The sequence below is a fragment of the Sinohyriopsis cumingii genome, chromosome 4 (assembly GCF_028554795.1).
Source record: "Sinohyriopsis cumingii isolate HCF-2022 chromosome 4, ASM2855479v2, whole genome shotgun sequence".
NCBI classification, from domain to species: domain Eukaryota; kingdom Metazoa; phylum Mollusca; class Bivalvia; order Unionida; family Unionidae; genus Sinohyriopsis; species Sinohyriopsis cumingii.
This window is the reverse complement of record NC_142964.1, coordinates 54,785,424-54,807,000: the sequence shown is the minus strand read 5'-3', so window position 1 is coordinate 54,807,000 and position 21,577 is coordinate 54,785,424. Positions and strand designations below refer to the sequence as shown.

Here is a 21,577-nt window from a genome sequence, read left to right as displayed (position 1 = left end):
AAAAAATTTGCATTAAGAACTTAGCTAAAGTGCAGTGACCATACAAACTTTAAAACAAAATCTATTATGATATGCTTCATTTTATTTTATTTTTCAGATGCCAGATCCTGTAAACCTAACCCTGTTTGCAAATGGTATCATGTTATACAGTGGCCCTTTCAGGCCATTTTCAGATCCTTTGACTCAGCAATGTATACAGGATTTGACAGATGGTTACTTTCCATCTGAACTACAGAGTCGTTACCCAGATGGAATACCTTTTAAAGTAAATCCTTAACTCTCCACCCTCCCTCTCTCTCATGCTCTCTTTCTCTCTCTCTCTCCGTCTCTCTCTCTCTCCCTCTCTTTCTCTCTCTCTTTCTCTCTCTCTCTCTCTCTCTCTCCCCCTCTCTCTCTCTCTCTCCCCCCTCTCCTCCCCCCTCTGTCTCTCTCTCTCTCATGTTGTGTTTTTGTGTTAAATAAATTCCTAAAGCAAGTTAAATCATACATAAAAGCGGATACATATTGGCCTGCTTACAGTTTCTTTATGTGTGCAATTTACACATATGAGCTGGTGTTAGTTTATTTTTGAAATTCTGACAAAAGTTTTATGTGTATGTACTGATTGACATGGAAATGATGTGTTTATAAAATATCATAAAAGAAATAACTGTTTACATTTGTAACAAAATTTTATATATATCTACCAGCCATAGACTGCAAGAGCTTTATGAGATGGCCTGTTGTCCATCATTCAATATCCACCCAATGTCTATCCTTTAGCACACATTTTTGGTGACTAATCCTCATAAATTACTTTGAAGATTACCATGAAATTTCACACATACATTCATTCCAAGATCTTCTTTGACCTAAATGAAAATGGTATTGTTTGGACATCCAGTATGGCCACAATTCATTCTACAAGATGCTTACTCACTTGTTGTAAGGTAATGCTGATAGAAAATTGTTTTAGGGTTTTAGTTTAAGATTTGTTAGTTACTTCTGTTTTCTAAACCTCATGATAGATTTTTGTCATACTCAGCATTGATCGGCAATTCATTCTACAACATGCTCACTCACCCCTATGACTGGAGTTAAAGTCATATTCAGAAATTCGGAAAATTTGCATTATGGTGTGTTAATGTTTTTACGCTTGCTTATAATTCTTAAACCCCTTAATGGAATTTCTTCATACATGGAATGAATTATCATGAAGCAAAGAGAATTTATTCTCTGAAACATGTGCATCCATTTGATGTTGGGTCAAGGTCACATTCATATCAAATTTGGCTTAAAATATTTATTAGCTATTTGCTAAATCTCCGATGGGTTTTCTTCATACTTTGTAATAATCATTATGAAGTTATTACAATTCATTTTGCAACATGCTTAGTCAAGCTTTTCACCTTTGGGTCAAGATCTCACAATTTACACCTTTGATTTTAGTTTGGGGCTTTACATGCAAGACCTGGCATCCATGTTTAATGAATAAAAATATATGAACATAATGCAACCCAGTTTGATTTCTGTGTTGAAAGACACTAACAATAAAGAAAATATTTGTATACAATGTAATTGTTTTACATATTTTGAATGCTGAAAATATATTATCATTTTGTCTGTTTTTCTACAGTTTAAATCTCTTTGCTGATTTGATGCATAGACAAATAAATTGACAAAGTAAGAAGATTATGGGTTTGTAAATAAAAATATCTGTGTTTGAAACCAATGTTACATTCATATACTTGAAGATTTTTAATGAGGACAGAACTGACAAGGGATATGGAAGTCATCAGTGTGTATTAATATGTAAAATGTTAATTAATTTATTTCCATTTTAGGTAATAGACAAAAGAAATGTACATTTCAAAGGGAATAGACCCACCATTTTCACAGGTTCTGGGCAGGTGCTTGGAGGGGAGACTAAACCTTCTAGACTAGTTCCCACAAACCTTGACAAAGATGGCCAGGTAGAAGAACAGGAGTTAGACTTAAATCTAGAAGTCACCAGTGAATTACCAGGTAACAGAAAAGAAACAACATAACTGTAATAAAATAGTGATACATTTCAGTTTCTTCAGAAATTAATGTATGTATGGTATTGTCAAGATTTATCCAGGTTTCAGTAAAATCAAGCGTGTGAGAATGCTACTCTTTTTTTACTGGGACACATTACATCCTAGGTTTAACTTCACCATATCAGTCATCTTTACTTACCAACTTGCCATCGCCTTATCTCTTTACCAATGACCAATAGAATGACCAGGTGTGACTGTCAGTACAGTACTACATGAGTAAATATGTAACTGATTGTACAGTACTGCATGTGTAAATATGTGACTGTATTTACAGTACTATATAACATGAGTAAATATGTGACTGATTGTACAGTACTACATAATATGAGTAAATATGTGACTGTATGTACAGTACTACATAACATGAGTAAATATGTGACTGATTGTACAGTACTGCATAACACGAGTAAATATGTGGGAGGAAAATCTGTCAAGGTCTCACAGATTAAAGGCAGAGAATATTTACTAAAGTTGAGCTTTTAGAACTTCAGAAGTATTTACTGGATTTAGCTTCATTAAACAACTTAGCCTATTTATATTTTAAACAAAAGGCTGTATAATGTTACACATTTTATGTGATTTTCAGTGATTATCCTGTACAACTAAGGGTGAGCAGGGCTTATGTATATAGTGGAACTATTAATTGCAGGAGTGACAGATTATAGGAGGTTGGGAGGGTTTTAGTCAAATTAAAATAATCTCACTTTACAGTGAAAATAGAACTCATATTGAAACTCCCACAAGAAAAATTCATCATGCCATCTCTGGACAGAGGCTGTCATATGCCTTTATCAAGGGTAAAATGACAGTGTACATTATAAACTTTGACTTTTCAGTTCTGTTGGCAATACAGCCATGGTACAAAATAGGCATAGTTCCATAACATTTTTAGATGTTACTTCCTGATTGATTACATTGTAATTGGAGTTTCTTATTGATGGAAATCTGACTTGAGTTTTAAGTTCATTGTTAACTAAACAGATACAGTGAATTTGTTCTTTTCTCACTGGTGTAATTAATATTCTTTGTTTTTGAAAATTTTATTAATATTTGGTATCTAATTTTTTGGATTGGGGAAAAAGAATCTTTTATTGTTGCAGATTGACTATTTTTTGTTGGGCACTTAGGTTCATGGGTGGTGCCCACCAATAAATCCCCCAAAAATTAGTACAAATATTAAGAGTCAATTCTGAGTTACTGGAACTTATTTTTACAACATTAATCCTGAGTTGTATTCAGTATTTTCCTTTTTCCAATTGAAGGAGCCATACTTTTATTATAAATGTCAGAAGGTGTTATTCTTAGATTTAAACAGGTGATTGACTTGGTGTTAATATTTATAGTGCTTGTAATGTTAGTGTGTGTTATAGGTGCAGTTCGTTTTTTGTTTTGTGAAAAATGTTTTTACACCTCAACTTCCGGGGACTATTGATACCCATAATCCATCACATTGTTAATGCTGACCATGGCACCTCAACTTCCGGGGACTATTGATACCCATAATCCATCACATTGTTAATGCTGACCATGGCACCTCAACTTCCGGGGATTATCGATACCCATAATCCATCACATTGTTAATTTAAGCAGTTGTAACCCCAGAAATACACAAATTAAAGCAACCCCAGACATTTACTAATTTATTTCCGTATAATAGTAGGTACTTTTTCTCCATATGTGAATAAGTATGTCTGGTATTAGATTGATTTTCTTTCATTTGTTTACAAGAGAAAGACTGAATGTCAGAACATCTTATCTGCTGAAATTTCCTTTGAAATGGAAACCCCTTTAAATAATTGTTGGTCAGCGTGCTTTGTTATGATAATAAGTCTTCTTGCAAAGATCAAAGCAATGCACATTTCAGCCATATATAAAAGGTGAATGAGTGAAATACAGTCAAAGTTCAATTATATACGAAGCCATTATGGTGTAATATAAGCAACTGAGAGAAATGAGATAACACTAGGAGACAGCCAGTGGGAGAAGAGAGATAACACTAGGAGACAGCCAGTGGGAGAAGAGAGATAACACTAGGAGACAGCCAATGGGAGAAGAGAGATAACACTAGGAGACAGCCAATGGGAGAAGTGAGATAACACTAGGAGACAGCCAATGGGAGAAGAGAGATAACACTAGGAGACAGCCAATGGGAGAAGAGAGATAACACTAGGAGACAGCCAATGGGAGAAGTGAGATAACACTAGGAGACAGCCAATGGGAGAAGAGAGATAACACTAGGAGACAGCCAGTGGAAGAAGAGAGATAACACTAGGAGACAGCCAATGGGAGAAGAGAGATAACACTAGGAGACAGCCAATGGTAGAGATACTGGATTATCTAGAGATTATAAGTCAGGAAGTATTTGAAGAAAAGTGATCAATGATTGAAATGAAAACATTTTTTGATATGTTTCCCATATTATGTATAAGAGTTGAAAATGGTTGGAATGTGAAATCAGCATAGGTAACTATCCAGTCCTCTATTCAGTTGGAATGTGAAATCAGCATAGGTAACTATCCAGTCCTCTATTAAGTTTCCAATTTGTTCATTATCTTGCAATTGAATATGCTTACATTTTTCACTAGTAAATGTTCTAGTACTTCTTAATCAAATTCAGTCTAGCCTCCTTGAGGAATTCACACATAAAATGTTAATGGAACTTGTCACCAAAACATTATTTTAATATTTGATATATTTTTCTTCTTCATATGAATTTTATTCCATTTACAAGTTTGAGCAGGTAATTAATGACTTGAAATCTTTAATTGCAAGATAGTTAAGTACACTATATTTAGGAAATTTTATAAATATTTTTCCAATTCCAATCAGTTTTAGTATAATTGAATATATAACTAATTCTATAATTTCTATTATGTAACAATACATCACATCACATCATCCTACCTTTTGAAGAATTGCTTTAATTTCAATTATCAATTTCAAAATATTCTAGGAATGCCATTGTTCATTGCATTGTGCCCAGAAGTGATTGTCAGAGCTTCCCTCTCAATGGAGATAAATCAGTCGGCCTATACGCTGAAAACTAAATACGTGATGTATGATGTCTATAAAAGCTGTTATGCAAGACAGTAATAGAACAGCTATAGTAGATTACTGGATTTACCATTAAGTTGGGGTGATGTCTATTGAAGCTGTTATGCAAGACAGTAATAGAACAACTATAGTAGATTACTGGATTTACCATTAAGTTGGAGTGATGTCTATCAAAGCTGTTATGCAAAACAGTAATAGAACAGCTATAGTAGATTACTGATTTACCATTAAGTTGGAGTGATGTCTATCAAAGCTGTTACGCAAGACAGTAATAGAACAGCTATAGTAGATTACTGGATTTACCATTAAGTTGGGGGCATGCTAACTTATTTTACCGGACTTCCAGTCAGCTAACACACATATGTCACACTGACACCTTTGTATAACAAACAGAACTAGTAACACTTACAGAAACATGACCTAACTGTTCTGGTCTAGAGTTTATTGTATTTTATCATTTTGAAAGATAAACTTTGTCAGATGTTTGCATTGCTTTTGGACTGCATTGGGCATGGTTACATACATCAGTGAAAATGGGGATGTCAGTAATTTCTAATTTTACAAAGCTTTGTAACAAATTTTCCAGGTCAGTTTTTAATAATTCCTGAGTTTTGGGACAAAGAAATATAAATTTTGTTTTACCCATTGCAAGATATACAATAACTGTGCTATTCATATCCTGTGTTATAAAGTTAATTTGCTACATATTTATATGTTTATTCAGTATTTAATGAATGAGTCATTGATTTAAAAGACCCTTACAAAGTGAACTGCATACCCCACTTGATTTGCTATACAATTGGAAACTTAGTAATGATAATGGCCACAAATAAAGCAGAAACAATCAAGATATTGAATAACAGAAGTATACATTTATGTTCAAAGTAATTATTTGTTACAAGAAATGTACTTTGATAGCTTCATTTCTCATTTTCAAATTTTTCTTGCTTTTCTTTCACCTGATATTTCAGGTCCACAGTTGACTGTTGAGCAGTTTCTCAATAAACTTCCAAAATCTGTCATCAAAGATGGCAAAATCATAGATATAAGGGGATCCATTGGTGAAACTTTAAAGGTAACAGTCTTTGTTTTGACATATATGTATAGTTTTTGACACTGTCCACAGCATAGGCAATACTTGACACAACATAATAGAACCTAAACTGTCTTAAAATTAAGCCTGGACTCCATGAGTGGATGAATTGAAGTCTGATTTAAGGACATGATGGGGTAGAAAAGGAGGATAAACTGAGCCATGTCATTTTCCCCTGGGATTTTGTAATGAAAAGACACCTAACTGGTCAGTTACATGCCTGATTGTTTTTATAGCTAGGTCTGGACACTTGTTATTCAGAGAAAATAACTCAGTTTCCAAATCCTGTTTTTAACTTTGACCAGTCTAATGCCTCAAGTCTAAGTAAAACATTGAAAGAAATTATTCTTAAATGGGGCCTGGTGTCTCCCAGTATGTCTTTTAAAGTTAAGGTTAAGACATATTGGTTTTGTTGCCTTGACTCTACATGTATGATATGTTGCAGGAATGGACTGGAAGAATCAGTTCTCAAAGTCTTTGGAAGCCTGTAAACCTGGAGAAAACTTTAGGCATTGACCAGCCTTATATATCTTCCCTGACAGATATAACAACTGCAGATTGTGTATGTTACTTATTTATAGGATTCTCAAAGACTTTGAAGCCTGGAGAACTGCAGAAAATTCTAGCACTGGAAAATTGAGAGTTAGAAAAATACCAGAATGCCATGGAAATACCTACTGTATTTCTATGTATATAATGTTCACTCAAAATGCATATACTTATACCATGGACCCATTGCAGATAAGCTTGCAGATCAGTTTTTGCACTAATCCCATAAAGTTATAAGTACAAAAAACATAAGAGACCCTGATATTCCAGAGCTTTAAGCTTTGTCAGGTTTGGGTCTGTTGTCTTCCCATTTGAAGGCACATGTCAGGTTGGGTCTGTTGTCTTCCCATTTGAAGGCGCATGTCAGGTTTGGGTCTGTTGTCTTCCCATTTGAAGGCACGTGTCAGGTTTGGGTCTGTTGTCTTCCCATTTGAAGGTGCACGTCAGGTTTGGGTCTGTTGTCTTCCCATTTGAAGGCACATGTCATGTTTGGGTCTGTTGTCTTCCCATTTGAAGGCATATGTCATGTTTGGGTCTGTTGTCTTCACATTTGAAGGCACATTGTTACAAAATTTACTAGATGTTTTGTTTTGTGTCAGGCTTGGGTCTGTTGTCTTCCCAGTTAATGGCACATGTCAGGTTTGGGTCTGTTGTCTTCCCATTTGAAGGCATATGTCATGTTTGGGTCTGTTTTCACATTTGAAGGCACATTGTTACACAAATTTACTAGATGTTTTGTTTTGTGTCAGGCTTGGGTCTGTTGTCTTCCCAGTTAAAGGCACATTGTTACACAGATTTACTAGATGTTTTGTTTTGTGTCAGGTTTGGGTCTGTTGTCTTCCAGTTAATGGCTCATTGTTACACAAATTTACTAGATGTTTTTTTCTGTGTCAGGTTTGGGTCTGTTGTCTTCCCAGTTAAAGGCACATTGTTACACAGATTTACTAGATGTTTTGTTTTGTGTCAGGTTTGGGTCTGTTGTCTTCCAGTTAATGACTCATTGTTACACAAATTTACTAGATGTTTTTTTCTGTGTCAGGTTTGGGTCTGTTGTCTTCCCAGTTAAAGGCACATTATTACACAAATTTACTCGATGTTTTGTTTTGTGTCAGAAAAAGAACAAGCTTGATATAACTTACGGCTATATTGTGGCTGTCAGGCCAAGACCTTCATACAATTTATCAAAGAAGTTCTTTCCCCTAACTCAGACCAAACAGATTTATGCAGTTTTCTATTCATTACATATTGCATCTATTATGCTTCCAAGATATATTTGAGTATGAAGCGTGAATAGAAATCAAAACAATTTGGAATTTATTCCTACATTTTGTTTTGTGCATCTCAGAATATTGACATGTGGACATCAGTGGAAAAAAAAGGATCCATTCTGGTTATGCAATACAGAAATACAGATTGAACATCAGTATCAACCAAGTAATAGGTATGTAATAAAGTATGTTGTTGTTACAGGGTCCAAAGGAAAGTCCTACCAATGTCACCTTGATAGAGACAAGCGTGTTACAAGAAATGAAAAAAAGGTAAGCTATTTTTAGGATGTTTTTATTATCAACAACAGAAACAACATAGACATCGTCATCATCAAGAAGAAAATAAAGGTCAAAGGTCACAGAGTAAATCAAAATGTTCTGCAAATTGCAAGTCTTAATGAGCATATTTGGTAAATAAAATGAATTTCTGAAATATTATTAACAGGTGAAGACAATATACTGGTGGTCCATATTAAGTTCAGCATTAATTAAAATATCATTCACAGAGAAGACAATATACTGGTAGCCCATATAACATGTTTCATTAAGTAAAATATCATTGACAGTGAAGACAATATACTGGTAGCCCATATAACATGTTTCATTAATTAAAATATCATTGACAGTGAAGACAGTATACTGGTAGCCCATATAACATTTTTCATTAATTAAAATATCATTCACAGTGAAGACAGTATACTGATAGCCCATATAACATGTTTCATTAATTAAAATATCATTCACAGTGAAGACAGTGTACTGATAGCCCATATAACATGTTTCATTAATTAAAATATCATTCCCAATGAAGACAGTATACTGGTAGCCCATATAACATGTTTCATTAATTAAAATATCATTCACAGTGAAGACAGTATACTGGTAGCCCATATAAAATTTATTGTCAGTTTCCTACAATTTTATGTTTCAGTTATTTTTAATACACAATGTTTACACAAAATTCATGATACAAAATACAGTTAAATCTAAAATAGTCAAACTCTTTACAAATAAATTTGTTTCATTCTAATTTTTATACAGTGCCCTTTATGAATAATTTGGTGTGCACTTCTTTTAATTTATTAGATATCCTTGCATCAAAATCAGCAAAATACTTGAAAACCCAAGCATCGCAAAAAATGGAGATATATCCTTATATCTTCTGCAGAATTTTCCTCCATAAACAAATGTACAAATAATAGATAAATACATAAAATAAAACAAATAAATAAATTCCTAACATAATAGATAAATACATAAAATAAAACAAATAAATAAATTCTTAACATAATAATAAATACATAAAATAAAACAAATAAATTCCTAATGTAATAGATAAATACATCAAATAAAACAAATAAATAAATTCCTAACGTAATAGATAAAGACATAAAATAAAACAAATAAATAAATTCCTAACATAATAGATAAATATGTAAAATAAAACAAACAAATAAATTCCTAACATAATAGATAAATACATAAAGTAAAACAAATAAATAAATTCCTAACATAATAGATAAATACGTAAAATAAAACAAATAAATAAATTCCTAACATAATAGATAAATACGTAAAATAAAACAAATAAATAAATTCCTAACATAATAGATAAATACATAAAATAAAACAAATAAATAAATTCCTAACATAATAGATAAATATGTAAAATAAAACAAATAAATAAATTCCTAACATAATAGATAAATACATAAAATAAAACAAATAAATAAATTCCTAACATAATAGATAAATACGTAAAATAAAACAAATAAATAAATTCCTAACATAATAGATAAATACGTAAAATAAAACAAATAAATAAATTCCTAACATAATAGATAAAGACATAAAATAAAACAAATAAATAAATTCCTAACATAATAGATAAAGACATAAAATAAAACAAATAAATAAATTCCTAACATAATAGATAAAGACATAAAATAAAACAAATAAATAAATTCCTAACGTAATAGATAAATACGTAAAATAAAGCAAATAAATAAATTCCTAACGTAATAGATAAATGCGTAAAATAAAACAAATAAATAAATTCCTAACAGCATGAATATTATGTAACTAATGGTAATGTTAGTGGCTTTGTTTATCCATCTCTTTACTAGATGTCGTATTCTGAAGCAAACCCATTTCAGTAATTGTACCATGACTTGCAAAATAGATTTTCTATATTTTATTTGAAGGCTAAATTCAGTATTTGTGTGTATTACTGAATTGAACTAATGATAAAAGGTACAGAAGTTTTGGTGTGATTACATAATGGTTAGGACTAATGATAAAAAGTACGGAAGTTTTGGTGTGATTATATAATGGTTAGGACTAATGATAAAAAGTACGGAAGTTTTGGTGTGATTATATAATGGTTAGGACTAATGATAAAAGGTATGGAAGTTTTGGTGTGATTATATAATGGTTAGGACTAATGATTAAAGGTATGGAAGTTTTGGTGTGATTATATAATGGTTAGGACTAATGATAAAAGGTACAGAAGTTTTGGTGTGATTATATAATGGTTAGGACTAATGATAAAAGGTACAGAAGTTTTGGTGTGATTATATAATGGTTAGGACTAATGATAAAAAGTATGGAAGTTTTGGTGTGATTATATAATGGTTAGGACTAATGATAAAAGGTATGGAAGTTTTGGTGTGATTACATAATGGTTAGGACTAATGATAAAAGGTATGGAAGTTTTGGTGTGATTATATAATGGTTAGGACTAATGATAAAAGGTATGGAAGTTTTGGTGTGATTATATAATGGTTAGGACTAATGATAAAAAGTATGGAAGTTTTGGTGTGATTATATAATGGTTAGGACTAATGATAAAAGGTATGGAAGTTTTGGTGTGATTATATAATGGTTAGGACTAATGATAAAAAGTATGGAAGTTTTGGTGTGATTATATAATGGTTAGGACTAATGATAAAAGGTATGGAAGTTTTGGTGTGATTACATAATGGTTAGGACTAATGATAAAAGGTACAGAAGTTTTGGTGTGATTATATAATGGTTAGGACTAATGATAAAAAGTATGGAAGTTTTGGTGTGATTATATAATGGTTAGGACTAATGATAAAAGGTATGGAAGTTTTGGTGTGATTATATAATGGTTAGGACTAATGATAAAAGGTATGGAAGTTTTGGTGTGATTATATAATGGTTGGGACTAATGATAAAAGGTATGGAAGTTTTGGTGTGATTATATAATGGTTAGGACTAATGATAAAAGGTACAGAAGTTTTGGTGTGATTATATAATGGTTAGGACTAATGATAAAAGGTATGGAAGTTTTGGTGTGATTATATAATGGTTAGGACTAATGATAAAAGGTATGGAAGTTTTGGTGTGATTATATAATGGTTAGGACTAATGATAAAAGGTATGGAAGTTTTGGTGTGATTATATAATGGTTAGGACTAATGATAAAAGGTATGGAAGTTTTGGTGTGATTATATAATGGTTAGGACTAATGATAAAAAGTATGGAAGTTTTGGTGTGATTATATAATGGTTAGGACTAATGATAAAAGGTATGGAAGTTTTGGTGTGATTATATAATGGTTAGGACTAATGATAAAAAGTATGGAAGTTTTGGTGTGATTATATAATGGTTAGGACTAATGATAAAAGGTATGGAAGTTTTGGTGTGATTACATAATGGTTAGGACTAATGATAAAAGGTACAGAAGTTTTGGTGTGATTATATAATGGTTAGGACTAATGATAAAAAGTATGGAAGTTTTGGTGTGATTATATAATGGTTAGGACTAATGATAAAAGGTATGGAAGTTTTGGTGTGATTATATAATGGTTAGGACTAATGATAAAAGGTATGGAAGTTTTGGTGTGATTATATAATGGTTGGGACTAATGATAAAAGGTATGGAAGTTTTGGTGTGATTATATAATGGTTAGGACTAATGATAAAAGGTACAGAAGTTTTGGTGTGATTATATAATGGTTAGGACTAATGATAAAAGGTATGGAAGTTTTGGTGTGATTATATAATGGTTAGGACTAATGATAAAAGGTACAGAAGTTTTGGTGTGATTATATAATGGTTAGGACTAATGATAAAAGGTACAGAAGTTTTGGTGTGATTATATAATGGTTAGGACTAATGATAAAAGGTATGGAAGTTTTGGTGTGATTATATAATGGTTAGGACTAATGATAAAAGGTATGGAAGTTTTGGTGTGATTATATAATGGTTAGGACTAATGATAAAAGGTATGGAAGTTTTGGTGTGATTATATAATGGTTAGGACTAATGATAAAAGGTATGGAAGTTTTGGTGTGATTATATAATGGTTAGGACTAATGATAAAAGGTATGGAAGTTTTGGTGTGATTATATAATGGTTAGGACTAATGATAAAAGGTATGGAAGTTTTGGTGTGATTATATAATGGTTAGGACTAATGATAAAAGGTATGGAAGTTTTGGTGTGATTATATAATGGTTAGGACTAATGATAAAAGGTATGGAAGTTTTGGTGTGATTATATAATGGTTAGGACTAATGATAAAAGGTATGGAAGTTTTGGTGTGATTATATAATGGTTAGGACTAATGATAAAAGGTATGGAAGTTTTGGTGTGATTATATAATGGTTAGGACTAATGATAAAAAGTACGGAAGTTTTGCTGTGATTATATAATGGTTAGGACTAATGATAAAAGGTATGGAAGTTTTGCTGTGATTATATAATGGTTAGGACTAATGATAAAAAGTACGGAAGTTTTGGTGTGATTATATAATGGTTAGGACTAATGATAAAAAGTACGGAAGTTTTGGTGTGATTATATAATGGTTGGGACTAATGAACCCAACCTACGTTTATTTTGTCCAGTTTTGAAAATAAAGACTAGTAAAATCACTTTGATGTTCAATTGCTCTAAAGTTAAGATAAAATTAAAAATAGGTTACAGTGTCCATTTCATGCTTTGTAAAAATTTAAGGTGTTAAATTATTGTTCTTAAGTGAACTGTTTTTTTTGTCCATGTCAGTCTTGTTACCAGAAAACTAGGATACAGCCTTTTTCTATTTTATTTTAAAGGTTAAAGATCAATGTAACTGTGACCAGTGTTGAAAAATGGGTCTGGCATGGTTACATTAGTTGTAGAAAACACACCTCAGACAACATTGATGACATATCTCATTTTACGATAAAAACCTTTTAATGTTGGGTAAAAAAAAAAATCATGCTATTAAATTGGTTTCTGCACAGAAGCTTCTAGACATTGCACCTCAGCCAAACTATCAGGATTGCTTACTCTGTTGGGTACAAAAGATATCTACTGATCTGTGATCATAAGGTCAGAGGTTAATGTTATTTTGACTCCATAAAGAAAATTGTTTGCACAGGCCATGTACCTCGACAAAATGGATAGCTAGCTTTTGGGGTAAGGAAGACAAGTATCAATTTTGGGATGAAAAAGTTTGTAATAGGAGGGTCACAGTGACTTGAACAAATATGGTTATCAAACAGAAGCTTTGTGGATGGCCTGCACTTAGTAGGTAAAGGACACCTATTGAAAGGACAAAATTGCAAGATAAGTCCATGAAGGATATATTGGTTTCCACACAGTAAGTTTATGTTTGAACCACATACATTGACCATATTTTATGGATGGCTTGTACATGGGGCAGGATTTAAGAAACCAATTGATTTTAGAACAAGAAGTTGAGGTCAAGGTCACACTAACACACAAGAGGTATCTGTCAAATAACTTCCTTTTAACAAAAGAGACAGTTGTTTTTATTCACCTTCCTCATTCAACTCAATTCACAAATGGTTTGCATTTTGGGCAAGGAAGGAACCTAATGGTTTTAGAATTAAAAGGTGATGGTGAAGGTTACTTAGAGTCATTAGAACTGTCCAGTGTTAGCGACTCATACAGATGGCTATGTACAGAACTTGTAGACACAGGGCAGTCATATAAAGTATCATTGATGGTACTTTTCCTTATGCCATAAATGTTACTCAAGTCTTAGCATTATGGTTTGGATTAGAACATGCAAACCTTTACTCACATTTTATGACAGATTAGCATGGTATTTGCACTTTATTAATATTACTATTGTAATAGATTAAATAAACACATGCATGTATGGATTTCATTTTTCTGTTTGAAATGCCTGGGAATGCCTGGGGATCTTACATAAGTGATCATTTGATATGAAAGTTATGAAACTTGATGAACAATATTATGTGTCCTGAGTGTCTTGCAGCATTGGGCATAGTGTGTCATTGACTGAGTTTGATAAATTTAATTCAAACATTTTGAGATTCTGTATTCTGTGGACTTTGCACTAATTTGTTATACAGAACTAAGGATTTTGTACTAATCTGTTGTACAGAACTCTGGGGACTTTGTACTAATCTGTTGTATAAAACTCTGGGGACTTTGTACTAATCTGTTGTATAAAACTCGGGTGACTTTGTACTAATATGTTGTACAGAACTCAGGGGACTTTTTACTAATATGTTGTACAGAACTCTGGGGACTTTGTACTAATATGTTGTACAGAACTCAGGGGACTTTGTACTAATCTGTTGTACAGAACTCTGGGGATTTTGTACTAATCTGTTGTACAGAACTCTGGTGACTTTGTACTAATCTGTTGTATAAAACTCAGGGGACTTTGTACTAATATGTTGTACAGAACTCAGGGGACTTTGTACTAATCTGTTGTACAGAACACAGGAACTTTGTGCTACTCATTGAATTTACTATATGTTGATATGATACAGTGTGACATTATTATCGTGGTGCTAAAATAAAGTGGTACAGTGTTAGCACTGGTTTATTTGTCCCTGTTGCAGGTTGGAGATGACAGAAACGAGGCCATACACACCAAGGGATATTACAACTCTGAGAATCAAATCTGAAACAGGGAATCACACCTATATCGTAAAGATGAGATTCCATGAAACTATTGGGGATTTAAGGAAGTATCTGGACCAACAAAGGTATTATTCATTTTCACATATTTAGCTTGTATCTATGAAATGGCTATTGTATCATGCCTGCTGTCGGTGTCCACACAGTCAGGTAAAAACATGTACAATCTCAGTGCAACCATTCTTTCTTCATAGGTCCCAGGTTGCAGTTTAGTGTGGAGGGGGTCTAATGTTTTACATACATGTACTTTGGTTATACATTCTTGGTTATGCTTTTGCATTTACCTAGGTTTCCTGTATACTATATACATACTTTCATTCCTGGAATCATGTAACTTGGTGTGGGAATTGACCTTAACGTGTACTACAGCCTTAGTCACAGTGACCAATGCATGCATCACTGACTTGGGTTTACTTTCCAGCACTGTAAATGCTAGAATAAGTAAACTAGATTATTGTATGCATCACTGACTTGGGTCTACTTTCAAGCACTGTAAATGCTAGAATAAGTAAACTAGATTATTGTATGCATCACTGACTTGGGTCTACTTTCAAGCACTGTAAATGCTAGAATAAGTAAACTAGATTATTGTATGCATCACTGACTTGGGTCTACTTTCAAGCACTGTAAATGCTAGAATAAGTAAACTAGATTATTGTATGCATCACTGACTTGGGTCTACTTTCAAGCACTGTAAATGCTAGAATAAGTAAACTAGATTATTGTATGCATCAGTGACTTGGGTCTACTTTCAAGCACTGTAAATGCTAGAATAAGTAAACTAGATTATTGTATGCATCAGTGACTTGGGTCTACTTTCAAGCACTGTAAATGCTAGAATAAGTAAACTAGATTATTGTATGCATCAGTGACTTGGGTCTACTTTCAAGCACTGTAAATGCTAGAATAAGTAAACTAGATTATTGTATGCATCAGTGACTTGGGTCTACTTTCAAGCACTGTAAATGCTAGAATAAGTAAACTAGATTATTGTATGCATCAGTGACTTGGGTCTACTTTCAAGCACTGTAAATGCTAGAATAAGTAAACTAGATTATTGTATGCATCAGTGACTTGGGTCTACTTTCAAGCACTGTAAATGCTAGAATAAGTAAACTAGATTATTGTATGCATCAGTGACTTGGGTCTACTTTCAAGCACTGTAAATGCTAGAATAAGTAAACTAGATTATTGTATGCATCAGTGACTTGGGTCTACTTTCAAGCACTGTAAATGCTAGAATAAGTAAACTAGATTATTGTATGCATCAGTGACTTGGGTCTACTTTCAAGCACTGTAAATGCTAGAATAAGTAAACTAGATTATTGTATGCATCAGTGACTTGGGTCTACTTTCAAGCACTGTAAATGCTAGAATAAGTAAACTAGATTATTGTATGCATCAGTGACTTGGGTCTACTTTCAAGCACTGTAAATGCTAGAATAAGTAAACTAGATTATTGTATGCATCAGTGACTTGGGTCTACTTTCAAGCACTGTAAATGCTAGAATAAGTAAACTAGATTATTGTATGCATCAGTGACTTGGGTTTACTTTCAAGCACTGTAAATGCTAGAATAAGCAAACTAGATTATTTTATACAACCTGTTCATACCAGACCTTTCACACAAAAGAAGGTCACTGTGAACTACATTTGACAATTTGTCTGGCTTTTGGTTAATTTTTGCATTTAGCTCACGACGACCTAAATTTTTTACATCCCGTATATATGCTTTCATACATGGAATCATGAAACGTGGTAGGGAATTCATCTTGATGTGTACTCCACCTTCAACACAAAAACATATATTTCATGCCTCACTGACTTTGGTGTTGGGTTTTTACTGTTCTTAATTAAACTTCATGATTGATACAAAAAGAAAAGGTCATTATGACTTACATTTGACTGGTTTAGGTTAAGATTTGGAATTGAGCTCATGACCATGTCTGTTTTGTTTTGTTTTTTTTGCATTTTGCTACATACTACCCTATTCAGTAATCATGAAACATGGTGAGGGGATCCATCTTGATAAGCACTACTCCTTCATTTTGTAGTAGATCATTGTGACTCATGTTTTATGCTTTACTGATTTGGATTTAATTGTATGTTCATTTTTTAGGCACTTTTATGCTATAATCATGAATTGATGAGATATGAATCTATTTTTGTAAGAAGTTCATTGTATTCTGTATTTCATCTTGGGTTAAGGTTGAACATTATGCTCATGACCACACGAGTTAGAGCATGAAAGTTGGTAAGGGGATGCTTCTTCAATTTTTTTATACTAGTCATGCTATTTTGGGTGTATATTTTTGTTTTAATCATAACACTTAATAATGGAATTCATTCACCTTGCTGGATGCATCCACCCTTGATAATCAATTAATAAGCAAAGAAGGTCACTATGACCAACATTTTTGCTTTACTAACATGCATTCAGTATTTGTGTATTGCTCATGATGACATAGATTCTTCAATGTCATGTACATCCCAGTCTGCATAGAAGGCCCTTTCTGACCAATGCAGATGGAAGTAGGATTAAAAATATGTTTATTCAAAGATAAACTTTCCATATTAATGTCTATATATTGTATATTTTGATGTCTATATATTGTATATTTTGATGTCTATATATTGTATATTTTGATGTCTATATATCGTATACTTTGATGTCTATATATCGTATATTTTGATATCTATATATCGTATATTTTGATGTCTATATATCGTATACTTTGATGTCTATATATCATATATTTTGATGTCTATACATCGTATAATTTGATGTCTTTATATTTATATTGTATATTTTGATGTCTATATATTGTATATTTTGATGTCTATATATCGTATACTTTGATGTCTATATATTGTATATTTTGATGTCTATATATTGTATACTTTGATGTATATATATCGTATACTTTGATGTCTATATATTGTATATTTTGATGTCTATATATTGTATACTTTGATGTCTATATATTGTATACTTTGATGTCTATATATTGTATACTTTGATGTCTATATATTGTATATTTTGATGTCTATATATTGTATATTTTGATGTCTATATATTGTATATTTTGATGTATATATATTGTATATTTTGATATACTACCATCAGGATCTTAACTGTATTGTGCATGTGAATGATTCATGGAGTTGAACATGTTGACTGCATGCTTTACATGTGAGGTCTCAGTTGTAGTGGCTGACCAAGGTGATTATTAATACATGAAGTATGCTGCTAACACTGGCTGGTTACTTCAAGGTTAATCAAAGACAGTGGCTTTCACCCAGTTAAATCTGTCTTCTAGGGGTGGAAATGATACTAACATCTGAATCAGATTTCAATACAATGATTTAAAAATAAAATGAAAAAGCAACATTTTTGGTTTTTAACACACATTTTAGTACTTCAGCTTGAAAAGAACTTTCTTTTCTTTTGTTATACCCTATCTCAGTATGTATGTATGTATGTATGTATGTATGTATGTATGTAAGTGGTTTACCAATATGTATTGTGCAAATTACAAGCTAAGTTAAATTGTTGTGATCATTTTTTAAAAGTTAAAACTTACTTACAAACAGAGCTAACATATTTCTGTCAAGATCACATTATCAGAATTTATTTTCTGCCTGTTAGTGTTTACAATGGCTACTGGGGACTAATTAAAATTTGCATTAAGGTATGCTGTGTAATTGCTGAATAGACTGGTTGCATCTCTAGCATAGTATATTGCATTCCATGATAAAGGCAGGGTTATTGCATTCCATGATAAAGGCAGGGTTATTGCACTCCATGATAAAGGCAGGGTTATTGCACTCCATGAGAAAAGCAGGGTTTAACAAAAATTGCACAGTATTTCAGATCAGCTGATGTTATGTATTTATTGTGATTTCTACAGCTCCTCCATTTTTTATATTCATTGGAGGTTCTTTGTGGGTTTTTTCTCCTCAATTCCCCAACTGCAATAGTAGATTGACATGAATCACTAAAAATGAAGCTAAGACAATACATTATGTGACATGAATCCCTAAAAATGAAGCTAAGACAGTACATTATGTGACATGAATCCCTAAAAATGAAGCTAAGACAGTTCATTCTGTGACATGAATCCCTAAAAATGAAGCTAAGACAGTTCATTCTGTCACATGTTCACTCTCACTTTTGACCTTGATGTCAAAGTCAGTTATGGAAAATTTGCATTAAGGTTTAGACTAAAGGTTGTCAATGAATACCCAAACCCATTATTGGGATGAATCATTATGAAGTTAATGCAATTTATTCTGCAACACACCCAATTATATTGTTTCCTTTGGGGTCTGGAGCACAGTAATAGAAAATCTAAGTTAGTGTGTTAGTTTTTTTTTTAAATTTAATTGCTGACATTTCCTAAAAATCCTTGATGGCTATTGTTCTTTTAGGATTAATTATTATGAAGCAAAGACCAATTATTCTGCAACACACATACCTGCATCCTTAAATTTGGGGTCATGTCAAAGTCACAGTCACTGAAAATCTGTGTTAACATTTTGGTTCAAGTATTTCAATTTGTTTATAGTTTGTAAACCCCATGCCACCCCATGACAGATTTTGTTCATATTGAGGATGATGCTTTATAAAGTTAATGCAATTCAGTCTGCAACCTTCTCACTCAACCTTTTGACCCTGGTGTCAAGGTCACATATTTTACAACAAAATGCTTTGATCAAGAGCCTGACATGTATTTGGCAACTTTTCCTGACTTGCTAATGTTTCATAAACCCCCACTTCCTTTTCTGTTGTGGATGTTGGGGCTGTTTCTCTTGGGGTAACTAAGCTCTTCATTTACAGGTAGTTTCATTGAAGGATGATATCTATATTTAACTAGGGATGACATTGCTGTTTTGGCTCTTTCAGGGGTCCTGGATCAGGTGCATATCAGATAATGTCTGCTTACCCAAACAGAGTCCATGATGAAAATGCCAAGACCCTAGAAGCCAGTGGCTTGACTCCTAATGCTGTACTTCTTCTGAGGTCTCCAAAGACATCCTAGTCAAGGGATACAATACAGAAAACATTATTTTAGTGAAGCTGTCTAGGTCTACACAGTGCATAATATAGTCAGTATGTAAAATTGACATTCATTTTGAGTCAACAAGAAACATACAGGAGCTCTACCACCCCCAGCCCCTGATTTTCCTCCGCTAAATCATCAGTTATGTTGACTTGCCAATTTATATGCCCATCACAGCTTTCTGTGTATGCCCACACACTGTTTGGAAGTGGTTCATCTTTGCCGACTGTTTGTAACTACTTTACCATCATGACAAAACATTTTCATCCCAAAATGTTTCCATGAGCCTCAAAGCATATACAGCTGATGCATCTACCCTCCATTATTTCAGTTTTTATCAAGTAATTTTTGTCTCAGTTGATAATGAGTTGTGTTTTTTTTAAACCCCATGACTGGCTTTAATTTGGCAAGGAAAAATCCCTCCAAGTTAGCAGATTTGGGGTGCATTCATGATGTGATGTTTTCCAAGAGATCCAGATTAGCTCAGTTGGTGGAACATAACATTTGTAATCCTGTCCAGTCCAGCCCAGATTAGGTCCATTTATATTCTCACTTTATTTGTATTTTGAATCACTTGTTACTGTGTTTATTTGAAAATAAGAAAAATCTTTGTTTAACCACATTTTATATTTATCTTCAGGCTTGTACAACTTGTGTAGATCAAATTGGTAAAAGTGTTTCTTGTTTAAGATAGATAACTTGATTCTTTTTATAGCATCATTTGGGATACAAGCATATAACTTCCCCTGGGATACAAGCATATAACTTCCCTAGGGTCACCAGCAGATAACTTCTGCTTGGACTCTAACAGATAACTCTCAGGAAACACTAACCTATAACTTACCTGGAGACACTTGCATATAACAACCCTGGGGACACAAGCAAATAACTTCCACTGGGACACTAGGTGATAACTTTGACTGGGACACTAGTATATAACTTTCCCAGGATGCTAGCATATAACTTCCTCAGGGACATTACCACATAACTTCCCTAGGGGCACTAGCATTGTCTATGGTTCTTTCCTGTCATTTTGCGATGTGGTACGACATCTACCATGTAATGTTTCATACCTGATGTGACATCACATAGTACCAACAGTGCACTCCAACTTGTTCTTCTCATTATGGCTTGGCAACAATAAGACAAATATGAGGCCTCCTCTAAATTAAATTGCAATCTTTACAGTAATAAATTCTTAAGTACAAGAAATTGACTGGAAACAAATTTGGTTGTTGTAATGAGAACAGACTCATTTTTATAAGCAAGGGCTTGAGTAATAGGCAATATTAGGGTAACTTGATGGTTGTAGGTCTATCACAGAGGTAATATTTAACAAAGTTGATTATTTTTGCACAGTCTGACAAGAGTACTAAACACAGCCATCTAGACATTGGAAGGGAACATCATTGCAGTTAAAAATTTAAAACTGTGATATATGTTGTATTATTATTTTAGTATTGTGATTAAAGGGAATTTATTCCCTTCAATATGCTAATATTTTGATATGTATTTATGACAGAAATGGACTAATAAAAATGATGAATTTTATTATGAATTT

The 21,577-nt window shown here is 32.7% G+C and overlaps 1 protein-coding gene across 2 annotated transcripts in view; it reads left to right on the top strand.

Annotated features, from left to right (window-relative positions):
* The window catches only part of LOC149801196 (UBX domain-containing protein 11-like), a 56,306-nt gene extending 34,739 nt beyond the window's left edge, over window positions 1–21,567 (top strand). For both annotated transcript variants that reach the window (XM_089955236.1, XM_089955235.1), the window contains 6 exons: window positions 98–265; window positions 1,824–2,004; window positions 6,086–6,189; window positions 8,227–8,294; window positions 14,875–15,021; window positions 19,860–21,567. In XM_089955236.1, coding sequence (XP_089811362.1) covers window positions 98–265; window positions 1,824–2,004; window positions 6,086–6,189; window positions 8,227–8,294; window positions 14,875–15,021; window positions 19,860–19,995 — 804 coding nt within the window. In that variant the 3' untranslated portion in view covers window positions 19,996–21,567. The remainder of the gene's footprint in view (window positions 1–97; window positions 266–1,823; window positions 2,005–6,085; window positions 6,190–8,226; window positions 8,295–14,874; window positions 15,022–19,859) is intronic.
* Window positions 21,568–21,577: the final 10 nt, after the last annotated feature.